The sequence below is a fragment of the Apodemus sylvaticus genome, chromosome 3 (genome assembly GCF_947179515.1).
Source record: "Apodemus sylvaticus chromosome 3, mApoSyl1.1, whole genome shotgun sequence".
In the NCBI taxonomy this organism is placed as follows: Eukaryota; Metazoa; Chordata; class Mammalia; order Rodentia; family Muridae; genus Apodemus; species Apodemus sylvaticus.
Window position 1 is genome coordinate 101,830,575 of NC_067474.1, and position 13,214 is coordinate 101,843,788.

At 39.4% G+C, this 13,214-nt stretch overlaps 1 protein-coding gene across 1 annotated transcript; it reads left to right on the top strand.

Moving 5' to 3' along the window:
- The first annotated feature begins 7,842 nt into the window (after window positions 1–7,842).
- Window positions 7,843–8,412, top strand: LOC127679964 (interferon alpha-5-like). The gene has a single exon (XM_052175530.1). The coding sequence runs from the start codon at window positions 7,843–7,845 to the stop codon at window positions 8,410–8,412; it is 570 nt and encodes a 189-aa protein (XP_052031490.1).
- The last annotated feature ends 4,802 nt before the right edge of the window (window positions 8,413–13,214 follow it).

The following is a 13,214-nucleotide window of genomic DNA, read 5'->3' on the forward strand; positions in this document are numbered from 1 at the left end:
GGACAATAGCCACGCCAATAAGTGAATTCTTCTATCTCACTTAGGCACCGGCGTGCCTAGTGATAGGAAGCCATATACATTTAGCAAGGATTTCCTTGGCATCCAAATTTTAAAATTTTTTTAAAAATATATATGCACAATTTAAATGATATGTATGGGGATACCCTTTCTCCTCTGTTTTTTTTAAAGAAGATATTGTTTTGTTTTGTATAAATGTTTTATATTACCTCATCTTTGAGGATAATAAAGAATCAAATTGTCAAAGATATATCAAATGAATAATTCTTATTTATTAAATGGCCAGTTCAATTGTTTGTTTTAATCAAAGTTGGAACACCAAGCATATACCATAACATAGGCAATAACTATGTAATTATAGAAAATAAACCCAGCATTCTCAGTTGGTTTTTGCTAGAGCAGTTGCAACTAGAATGCCTAAAAATGAATCATAGTTATATGCACATATTTTGATTTTCTAAATTAGAAATATGAGTATCATTTATCTGTAAAAGTTAATTAAGTCCTCTAGAATCAACACCATTATGTGGTAGAAGTAGAAATTGAGGACATCAAGAACAAATCATTATAATTTGATGTACAAAAAATATAAAATTATTTTTTAACCTATTACCCTTTTGATGATATAAATAGTAAATATGTTTGTACATCTGAATGTTTTTATATAGTCTGTTTAGGATATAAACTTTATGTGTCTTACCTTAAGGGGTCTTGGCCAGGCACCTTTTTAAAGATTAATTTTATATATATATATATATAAGTATATTGTAGTTGTCTTCAGACATGCCAGAAGAGGGCGTTAGATCTCACCATAGGTGGTTGTGAGCCACCATGTGGTTGCTGGGATTTGAGCTCTCATGCTCCATGAATGAGGGCCTAACCTTTAGTGGCTGAGCCATCTCTCCAGGCTTACAACCATAAAATATAAGAGTCTAGCTCTCAGCACCCATGGCTATCTCTCCAGCCTTTGGTTAACCTTAAAATATCTAAAGGATAGTAATTTAGAGAACATATCCTTTGAAATTTGAATTATATTTGTATAAACAACTGTAAAAATTAAGAATTAGGAGTATTAAAAATAGAACAATTTTAATTATATATATGTTTACTATTATTAAAAGATTGATTTTTAACATCTTAAAAATAGCTGCTATGACACCCAAGTGCTGAAGCAGGGAAAACTTAAAGGAAGAGACGTGTGATCTAATTATATAAACTTTAGTCCCATAGTTGATGTATTATTTATGGGATGTATATATAGAAATATAAAAGCAAATAGTAACAAATTATTTTTGGATAACAATTATTAATTTTGCTTAAAAAGGCCTGTCATGTAATAGGCCAGTTATTAATAATAATTAATTTGATTGCTGTTTGAAGCAAGGAACAAACGTTTTGTTAGGCTCTTAAAACATTTCTTTAAAATATCTCTATAACATTTTAACAACATATCAATATATTTATTGAAAGATGTAAAAACTTTATTTCATGAGCAAAAAATGTGATTTTATATCGACATTATTTTTGCCAAGGAATGGCAGTGAACACATATCATAAACAGCTGATTATAGCAGCGTTTATCTGTAAAATTATCTATCTTTTGCCAGTTGAATTATATCTGCCTTGAAAACAGAGGTTTAAGTTCTCCTGTGGCAAGCTTAAAGAGATGTCTTAGCCAATTAATTTATTTTAATAGCCTTTGAAAATTATTTATTTAAAAAAAATTTAAAAACCCAAAAGCAAAGGCCTGTTTTTCTATAAACAAAATATTTTTATAAACAAATATTTTTATAAAACAAAAGAAATTTTTATAAATAAAATATATTAAAAAAATCTAAGATCTCAGCTTCTCGTACTGAAGCAGAGACAAAACACTCCTTTTCACATGCTTGGAAAACCATGGTTCCAGGCCCAGCGCTGCTGGGAGGAAGCAGCAAGGGAAGGGGAGACACCTCCCTTCCAGCAGAAAAAAACTGAGTTCCTCAGGCCGTGCCTGGAGGCTGTTTGGCTTCCGTGGCCCCGCCCGCGAGGTTTGGGCTCGGTCCAAGCCCTGCTTTGCTCCACCCACCAGCAGCACTTCCCCCCCCCCCCCCCCCCCCCCGCCCTCCTTATCCAGCCGCCAGGGGCCACAGCTAAGGCCTTGTCACACTGCTCTCAGCCACAGCTGGCAGCCTGGGGCCACCAGCCAGGCGCGCTGAATACTGGACTCCTTCTAGCCTGGGCGCCATCGGCCTGCACGCCCTGCCCCCACAGCTCCCTCCCCTTCTCACACCGCTCCCCCCCCACACACACCGCCTGGGCCACCCGCAGAGTTCTGGGTTCACTCTAGCCTTGCGTCAGGCTGTGCGCCTCCTTGCGCTCTGCCTCTAGCTGCTTGCCTGGGGCCATTTGCCCGCGGCTCGCAGAGTTCGGGTCTCCTTCCCTGCGCTCTGCCTCCCAAGTGCAGGGATTAAAGGTGTGAGAGCCATCAGTGCCGCTGCTGCACGCTGCTTTGTATCAGCTTGCAGCCTGCCAGCTCAAGGCCCCAGCAGCGAAATTTTTATCAATTTTTATTTTTTAACATAAAACAAACACTCATTTTAACATAAAACAAACACTCATTCACACAAAACACAAATAAACGTACATGTAGACAGACAATTGGTACACCGAAGACATAAAAATTAAAGCGCGCCTGCAATGTAACCAAATCTATTTTCCTTTTTTCTTTTATGTTTGTAGAAATATTTTTTGTTTGTTTTTTACTCTTTTTATTTTGTTTTATAATTTATGCCCTACTTTTCTTGCCTGATGCAGTTTTAGACTGGGACAATTGCCTAACTAAATTCCCTGTTCTATAGTTGTCTTCACATCCTAGCTGATCTCAATGCAGGGCCTACATACTGAGTCAGTCTAGCCTGTATCTTTACACACTTCTGCAGCAACATTCTTTAGAAATAAATGACATTATTAGCGCTAAATTAATACCCTGTTGCTTATCGTGCCCGATACATAAACTTTTTCCTTTTCTTTTTCCTTGGAGCTCCTAAATTCAGACAACATACCTCATTCTGCCTCTCCATTTCCAGTTCTAATCCATGTTGGCGCCATATGTAGAGTCTAGCTCATACATTCTAACAGCAGGTTTCTTGGAAGGAGAGATGGGTAAGGAACGGGGGGGGGGGGCAAGAAAAATGACGTGGAGAGACACAAAAACACACGACTTCCGGTTCAAGTCTCCATCTTTTATTGCCTTCTTTGTCAAGCAACAAAGGCAGGCCAAGCCCCTCCCCTGAAGGCTGGAAAACCGGTTCTTCTTGTTCTTCAGGAGGCGGGCAGATCAGGTTGCTGGCTGCTATTCTTTTAGAACAGCGGGCAGGAGGAGCTCACAGACTCCCGGTACCTCCCTGCTGTCCCAGACCCCATCTTTCCATCTCTCAGCCTTGGTTTCCCCTGCCTGAAGCAGAAAGCCCCAGTGTGTGCTGCTCTGCATTAACAAGCTTTGCTCACTGTGCGAATGCTCTCTCTTCCATCTTGATTTCTGTCTGATTTTTTCTGGTATATCCACCAGTAGAATCCAAAAAATGAAGTAGTTCAACATCTGTATGAATCTTTCATGTAGGAGAATTTTCTCCTATTTGGAAGTTAGAGAATATTTCTGTAATGAATTCATGCCGACTATGTCAATAAAAAGAAAGAAGGAAATAAGAAAATTCAGAAAGAGAGAAAGAGAGAGAGAAAGAGAGAAGAAAGGAGGGAGGGAGGGATGGAAGGAATTAAATTCTTCCATGCTTGGGAGTGGGGGGGGGCTAGAAAAGGGGAAATCATTTGAAATGTAAATAAATTATATCGAATAAAAAAAATTAAAAAAAAAAGAATATATGGAAAGGGCAAAAGACAGATACTGGCCATGGCCTGCAGAAAGACAGACAAGGTCTAACTCTGGTAAGGTTTCTCATCATACTTTCATTTCCTGGCAGTTTCCCCAATACTTAAAACAGGCTTTATCGCAGAAAAACCTACCTCAGTTTGGAAGACTCTATACCCCTCAATTCATATCACATGGAGAGAAAATCCTCTCAGGCCCACACAGGCAGAAGTTCTCTGGAGCATGCAGTGCCCTATGTGACTATCGACAACCAAGCACACATCGTTTTGATCAGTACATAAGCCATATGGAATGTATTGGGAAACTGAGCATACAAACTTTGAGCTAGGAATGCTGTGAAATAGCATCTGAACACACAGTCACAACTCTAACACACAATTGTTCCTGTTTGAAAGAATTACAGGGATGGAGATGGAGAGGAGTCTGAGGAAAAGAAGGTCCAGTGACAAGCTCAGAGTGGGGTTCACCTCGAGGGGAAGTCCCAAGGTCTGACACTATTACTGAGGATATGGAGCACTCACAAAAAGGAATCTAGCACGACTGCACTCCAGAAGAACCAACAAGTAGCTGAGCCAGATGCAGATATTTGGACCCAACCAATGGACAGAAGCCATGGACCCCTGTTGCTGTATTAGGGAAGGCTGAAAGAAGCTGAGGAGAAGAGCAATCCTGTAGGGGAACCAGCAGTCTCAATTAATTGGGACCCCTGGGATCTCTCAAACACTGGACCACCAAACAGGCAGCATATACCAGCTGATATGAGGCCCCCAATACACACACAATGGAGGACTTTCAAGTCCATGTTCATTCAGAGATGATGCACTTAATTCTCTAGAAACTGGAGGCTCCAGGAATTTTAGAGGTCAGTGTGGTGAGGAATGGGGACATCCATGGGGAGATGGGGGTGGGGAGGAGGTATGGGATGTGGAACACTTGGAAGGTGGTGGGGGAGTCTGGAATACAGTATAGAGTGTAAAAAAAGTTAATTAATTAATTAATTAAGAGAAATAAATTCAAAATTTTAAAAATCGCTCTTGGGTTGGGGGACAAAAAGGAGAAAGCAATAATAAAAAAGAAAGTGGATCAGAAAAAAGGTCCAGACCTGCTCTCTGGATGGTCCAGCTAGAAGCACACAAGGCATAAGATCGGTGGAGAAGCTCGGACAGACGTCTTCCTGCCTCTATTGGCACCAGGGAGCCAGGAAACTCCAAGGCCTTCTGTGCATAGCCAGCCAGGAGAGAGTAATCTTCCAGCAGTGCTTTCACTTCTGAGCACAAAGGTGAGATCTTCACCTTCTCTCTGGAGGGGACCAGCTAGGAGCACACAGGGCCCAAGATCAATGGAACAGCTGGGACAAAAGTCTTCCTGTCGCCATTGGCACCAGGGAGCCCAGAGACTCCACAGCCCTCTGTGCATAGCCCTCCAGGAGAGAGAGAGAGAGAGAGAGAGAGAGAGAGAGAGAGAGAGAGAGAGAGAGAGAGAGAGAGAGAGAGAGAGAGAGAGATCCCAGCAGTGATTTCACTTTTGAGCTCAGAGGAGTAAGGACACAGGCTTACAGGCCCACAGGAGGAACAAACTCCAGCCAGAGACAATACCAACTAGCACCAGAGGTAACCAGATGGTGAAATGCAAGCACAAGAACCCTAATAACAGGAACCAAGGCCACATGGGAACATCAGAACCCAGTTCTCCCACCACAGCAAGTCCCGGATACTCCAACACACTGGGAAAGCAAGAGTTGGGTTTAAAATAGTTTCTCATGATGCTGATAGAGTGCTTCAAGAAAGACTTAAATAACCCCATTAAAGAAATACAGGAGAACATCAGTCAACAAGTAAAAGCCCTTAAAGAGGAAACACAAAAATCCCTTAAAGAAATACAGGAGATCATGGATCAACAGGCAGAAGCCCTTAAAGAAGAAACACAAAAATCCCTTAAAGAATTACAGGAAAACACAATCAAGTGAAGGAACTGAACAAAACCATCTAGGATCTAAAAGTGGAAGTAGAAACAATAAAGAAATCAAAGTGAGACATCTCTGGAGATAGAAAACCTTGGAAAGAATTCAGGAGTCATAGATGCAAGCATCAGCAACAGAATACAAGAGATAAAAGAAAGAACCTCAGGCTGAAGATACCATAGAAAACATTGACTCAACAGTCAAAGAAAATGCAAAATGCATAAAGCTGGTAATCCAAAACATCCAAGAAATCCAGGACACAATGAGAAAACCAAATCTAAGAATTATAGGTATAGACGAGAGCGAGGATTTACATCTTAAAGGTCCAGTAAATATCTTCAACAAATTTGTAGAAAAAAACTTCCCTAACCTAGAGAACGAGATGCCCATGAATATACAAGAAGCCTTCAGAAGTCCAAACAGACTAGACCAGAACAGAAAAACCTCCAGTTACATAATAATCAAAACACCAAATTCACTAAACAAAGAAAGAATATTAAAAACAGTAAGGGAAAAGGGCAAGTAACTTATAAAAGGAAGACCTATCAGAATCACACCAGACTTCTCACAAGAGATGATGAAAGCTAGAAGATCCTTGGAAGACCTCATACAGACCCTAAGAGAACACAAATGCCAGCCCAGGCTACTATACACAGCAAAACTCTCAATCATCATAGATGGAGAAACCAATATATTCCATGATAAAAAATTTACCCAGTATCCGTCCACAAATCCAGCCCTACAAAGGATAATTGATGGAAAATGCCAACACAAGGAGGGAAACTACACCCTAGAAAAAGCAAGAAAGCAATTTTCCAACAAACCCAAAAGAAGATACCCACACAAACATAACAATAACATCAAAAATAACAGGAAGCAACCAATCTCTACTCCTTAATCTCTCTTAACAACAATGGACTCTATTCCCCAATAAAAAGACATAGATTAACAGAAATATTTCTCATGTAAATCTTTGATTTTATCAGAAAATGTTTGTAATTCCCCTTTTAATTAATTTAGTAATATTTATGTCTACCATTTTATCTGCATTATTTTTCATGATAATCTTCAATTTTAATATTTCTTTCTATATACTTCCTCTATTTTATCAGAAATGTTTTCAATATAAATCTTTGATTTTATCACAAATGTTTCTAATTCCATCTTCAATAAATTTAGAAAGGGTTTCTATATCTACCATTTTATATGTAAAATTTTCCATGAAATAGTCAGTTTTAAGTGTTTCTCTATATATTTCTTGAATTTTACCAGAAATATATTCCATGTAAATCTTCAATTTTATCTGAAAATGTTTATAATCCACCTTCAATCAACTTAGAATTATCTTTATGCCTATCATTTTGTCTATATAATTTCCATGATAATCTTTAATTTTAACATGTTTTTCTATATATTTCTTCAATTTTATCAGAAATATTTTCCATGTAAATCTTCAAGTTTATCAGAATATGTATATAATTCCACTTTCAACCAACTTAGGAATACTTTTATGCCTACTATTATTATATCTATATAATTTTTTCCATGATAATCCTCAATTCTAACATGTTTTTCTATATTTTTCTACAATTTTATCAGAAATATTTTCCATGTAAATCTTCAATTCTATCATAAAATGTTTCTATTCCATATTTCAATTAATTTACCAATGTTTTACATGTCTAACTTTAATTTTCCATGAAAATTGTTAATTTTAACGTGTTTATCTGAAATATTTTTCACGTAAATCTTTAATTTTATCATAAAGTGTTTTTACTTCCCTTTTCAATTAAAAAAGAAAAAAAGGTCCAGACCCAAGCTGAGAACAAGCAAAAGAAAGTTCAAAGAGCATTGGGAAGTTAAGAGAGGGCATTCAGAAAATAAAGGATAGTTTCCACTATTTAAGGCACATCTAAATGAGAGTCTTCAGAGAACCTAGAGGGGAAGACTTAGAACCAAAGAGCACAGAAGATCAACAGCATCTGCAAGACCCACAATGCCTAGGCCTCGTGCTTTCCTGATGGTCTTGGTGGTGATGAGCTACTGGCTAACCTGCACTCTAGGATGCAACCTGCCTCAGACTCATAACTTCAGTAAGAAAGCCTTGACACTCCTGGTACAAATGAGGAGACTCTCCCCTCTCTCCTGCCTGAAGGACAGGAAGGACTTTGGATTCCCCCTGGAGAAGGTGGGTGCCCAGCAGATGCAGAAGGCTCAAGCCATCCCTGTCCTGAGTGAGCTGACCCAGCAAATCCTGACCCTCTTCACATCAAAGGACTCATCTGCTGCTTGGGATGCAGCCCTCCTAGACTCATTCTGCAATGATCTCCACCAGCAGCTCAATGACCTCAAAGCCTGTCTGATGCAGCAGGTAGGGGTGCAGGAACCTCCCCTGACCCAGGAAGGCTCCCTGCTGGCTGTGAAGAAATACTTCTACGGAATCACTGTTTACCTGAGAGAGAAGAAACACAGCCCCTGTGCCTGGGAGGTGGTCAGAGCAGAAGTCTGGAGATCCCTGTCTTCCTCAGACAAGTTGCTGGCAAGTCTAAGTGAGGAGAAGGAGTGAGTCCTGAGACAAAGTGGAGATAACCCTCCTGGAGGAGGACACTATCTCTCCTTATAAGCTCTCTTTAAAAACTCTCAATTACTTTTTTATAATGCAACTAACCTGCCTAGATGTTTCAGCAAAACTGAGGAAAGTTTTTCCTGTATATTAAGACAGAAAAACTTGGTAGTATTGTCATATCTATTTTTATATTTATTTTATTATTAATATAAGTTAAGGCATTTTTTCTATCTTGTACTCTCAAATTTTCTCTTTTGTAGCAACCATCATTTGTAATCAAAACGATTGTGTATTCAAATAAATTTTCTTTATAAAATTCTTTGCTTTTCAGTATCTCTTAAAATTTTCCAATGTCCTTAAAAGTATACTCTACACCATTAATATGAATGGTGCACCGAAATCGTGCTCATACACATATACACTGCACAGTGTTTAGACAAACATAGCTTTTCCTCTCCTTCTCTCCAGTATAAAGGATCTTCTGGATATAAGCTGTGCAACAGAAAGCTAGAAATTTTGCTCATGTCACATTATGAGACAAAGTGTGGAGGTCTATTCCGGGGAAGGATACTTCACCTTACTGCTCGGATTCTGCCATCTCAAAAAGCTTACTCATTTTGGAACAAATTCAAACATCCTGCCTAGGTACTTCAGCAGTATAAGCAATATTGTGTCTATCTGTAAAGGCATTGTTCTTCATCTATTCATATATATATATATATAAAGTGTACTGCTTGTGTACTTCACGTATTTCATATGGCAACTTTACAATTTTGTATTTATATCAATGTAGCAAATACATATGCAACAAGGTAATTTTCTTTTTTTTTCTTATGGCTGTTATGCTGGCAAGATGTCTTTCTTTTTTAAAAAAACTTTTTAAATTTATTTTCTATATTCTTTGTTTACATACGAGGTAATTTTCTATATTCTATAAGTTATTCCTAAATGAATCCAGTTTGAGTTTTTCCTTCTTTCCATGTTTTTAAATATTTTTTAATGTTTAAACTGGCATTCTGCAGTATAACAATTAAAGCATGGCCAGGGTGCAAACATTTTGGATGCACGGTCATTGCCTAGGGTTTACACGAATAGATTTATTCATCTCATACTTGTCCTTCAGTGATAGCAAAATCTGTTCTTTACATTTCTCCAGCATAGTGTTCTACTGTACATGTAACCAAGGACATCTCATGCCTGTCGAATTGTGCCTTAGTCTTCTTTGACCGACTCTACCCCAGATTTACCAGCTTCTGACTTTCCTTAGTCCCATGGCATTGCAGGAGTAACACCTCTTGAGATCAGTTTTGAACTCCAGATACTCACACTCCAAGAAAGAACCAGTGCTGAGGTTTTGAGGTAATTGTTTTAAATTGGAGATCACTATAGAATCTAATACAAAGTGGTGGCCAGAAAGAGGGTGTCTTCATTGATCCCACTTTTAGGGACCAATGAAGCCTTTAAAGTAAAAATGCATAAATCCCTTAAAGAAATACAAGAACCTGGAGAAAGGGAAAAAAAAAAATCTCAGGGGCAGGACTTAAACCTGGTCAATGTGATCAGGTTGTCACCAATGGTATCATTTGTCCCAGTAGGGTGTACAGGAACTTCCTTTCCCCAAAAGGTCTCCCAGTACAACCTCATAGGTAGAGACTCTCCTTAAACATGACTCCATCTCCGGGAGGCACCGGCCTGCTTGCCAGGCCTCCTGTCACTTTGGCTGGCTTACAGCAGGCACTTCCCTGTCTTTTGTCATCAACCAGGAACCAGGAGCACTGCAGAAACTTGTCACCACTAGGTGTCGCCCGACAACAGCTTGGATCAACTGAACAAACCAATACAAATTGCTCAAAGGCAGCCACACTAACTTTGTTTCTCAGGAGCTTCCTCCCTAGCTCAGGGGGACACTCACCCATGCTCGATGGAGTAGAGTATCCACCACTTCTCCCTCGTGGCACAATCTGTCACCCTTGTCCCAACCGAAATAGTGAACACCAGGCTGGACTTAGGCCGACCTCCTCAGGCACCCAAAAACGAAAGTATGACAGGGAGCTGTGAAAACAGGAGAAATCATAACCTAAATGAAAGTACATGACTAACGAATCATAGGCGAGGAACAGGCACAATTAGGGGAATGGAGCATCCAAACACAGTGTAAGGGAGGGTGGTGGAGACCTCAGTTCCACACCGGTTAGGTCTCATTTTTAAAACACTTCACTGCTTGGGGTTTGTTGTTGTTTTCTGTTCCTCACTGTCACCACCCTCAGGCCAGTCAGCCACCCTCACTCACCAACACACCCCCTTTTGAAGACTAACTACAAACTTAGAGAGTGGTAAAATAGTAAAAAAAGAAACTACACTCAAGCAGGTTGAATCCAGTAGAGATGCTCAAGGTCAGCCCAAGCTACCCTAAGACCCGGTTGTCAGCACAAAGCAGATCTATTTGTCTCACAAGGACAAAGGGAAAGGGATAAGCAACAAAGATAGAAGATAAGAAGAGATAGAAGACAAGGAAGAAGAGGAGAACTGGGCCGGGGAAGGGAGGGAGGATAAAAGAGAATTTGTTTTATGGGGAGAGGCAGGAGGCAGAGCAAAGGACTGCCTCTGGGTAGAGAAGAGGCAGAATACCTAGCCTATAGGAAAAAGGCATGTTAAGATGTAAAAGGGTAAACACCAGGTGAGATAAACACCAGGTGAGAATGAGGTATTTAATTTTAATTTGGCTTGATAATTAGGTAAGGCAGAAGCAAAAAAAAAAAAAAAAAAAAAAAAAAAAAAAAAAAAAAAAAAAGGCTTTTTTTTCTCTCTCTTTTTTTAATTTATTGATATATTTATTTACATTTCAAATTACTTTTCTGGACCCCCCACTCCCCAAAAGTCCCATCAGTCCCCTTCCCTCCCCCTGTTTTCCCACCCAACCCTTCCCACTTCCCTGTTCTGATTTTGTTCTATACTGCTTCACTGAGTCTTTCCAGAACAAGGGGCCACTCCTCCGTTCTTCTTGTACCTCATTTGATGTGTGGATTATGTTTTGGGTATTCCAGTTTTCTAGGTTAATATCCACTTATTAGTGAGTGCATACCATGATTCATCTTTTGAGTCTGGGTTACCTCACTTAGTATGATGTTCTCCAGCTCCATCCATTTGCCTAAGAATTTCATGAATTCATTGTTTCTAATGGCTGAATAGTACTCCATTGTGTAGATATACCACATTTTTTGCTTCCACTCTTCTGTTGAGGGATACCTGAGTTCTTTCCAACTTCTGGCAATTATAAATAGGGCTGCTATGAACATAGTAGAACATGTATCCTTATTACATGCTGGGGAATCTTTTGGGTATATGCCCAGGAGTGGTATAGCAGGATCTTCTGGAAGTGAGGTGTCCAGTTTTCGGAGGAACCGCCAGACTGATTTCCAGAGTGGTTGTACCAATTTGCAACCCCACCAGCAGTGGAGGAGTGTTCCTCTTTCTCCACATCCTCGACAACATTTGCTGTCTCCTGAATTTTTAATCTTAGCCATTCTGACTGGTGTAAGGTGAAATCTCAGGGTTGTTTTGATTTGCATTTCCCTAATGACTAATGAAGTTGAGCATTTTTTAAGATGTTTCTCTGCCATCCGATATTCTTCAGGTGAGAATTCTTTGTTTAACTCTGTACCCCATTTTTAATAGGGTTGTTTGGTTTTCTGGAGTCTAACTTCTTGAGTTCTTTATATATATTGGATATTAGCCCTCTATCTGATGTAGGATTGGTGAAGATCTTTTCCCAATTTGTTGGTTGCCGATCTGTCCTTTTGATGGTGTCCTTTGCCTTACAGAAACTTTGTAATTTTATGAGGTCCCATTTGTCAATTCTTGATCTTAGAGCATATGCTATTGGTGTTCTGTTTAGAAACTTTCTCCCTGTACCGATGTCCAAGGGTCTTCCCCAGTTTCTTTTCTATTAGCTTCAGAGTATATGGCTTTATGTGGAGGTCCTTGATCCATTTGGATTTGAGCTTAGTACAAGGAGACAAGGATGGATCAATTCGCATTCTTCTGCATGCTGACCTCCAGTTGAACCAGCACCATTTGTTGAAAAGGCTATCTTTTTTCCATTGGATGTTTTCAGTCCCTTTGTCGAGGATCAAGTGGCCATAGGTGTGTGGGTTCATTTCTGGATCTTCAATCCTGTTCCATTGATCCTCCTGCCTGTCACTGTACCAATACCATGCAGTTTTTAACACTATTGCTCTGTAGTATTGCTTGAGGTCAGGGATACTGATTCCCCCAGATTTTCTTTTGTTGCTGAGAATAGTTTTAGCTATCCTGGGTTTTTTGTTATTCCAGATGAATTTGATAATTGCTCTTTCTAACACTGTGAAGAATTGAGTTGGGATTTTGATGGGTATTGCATTGAATCTGTATATTGCTTTTGGCAAAATGGCCATTTTAACTATATTGATCCTGCCGATCCATGAGCATGGGAGGTTTTCCCATTTTTTGAGGTCTTCTTCCATTTCCTTCTTCAGAGTCTTGAAGTTCTTGTCATACAGATCTTTCACATGTTTGGTAAGAGTCACCCCAAGATACTTTATACTGTTTGTGGCTATTGTGAAGGGGGTCATTTCCCTAATTTCTTTCTCAGCCTGCTTATCCTTTGAGTATAGGAAGGCCACTGATTTGCTTGGGTTGATTTTATAACCTGCCACTTTGCTGAAGTTGTTTATCAGCTGTAGGAGTTCTCTAGTGGAGTTTTTTGGGTCACTTAGGTAGACTATCATGTCATCTGCAAATAATGATAGTTTGACTTCTTCCTT

Bases quoted from the DNA above. Each gene is read 5' to 3' on its own strand.
- LOC127679964 (XM_052175530.1), top strand. From the start codon at position 7,843: ATGCCTAGGCCTCGTGCTTTCCTGATGGTCTTGGTGGTGATGAGCTAC.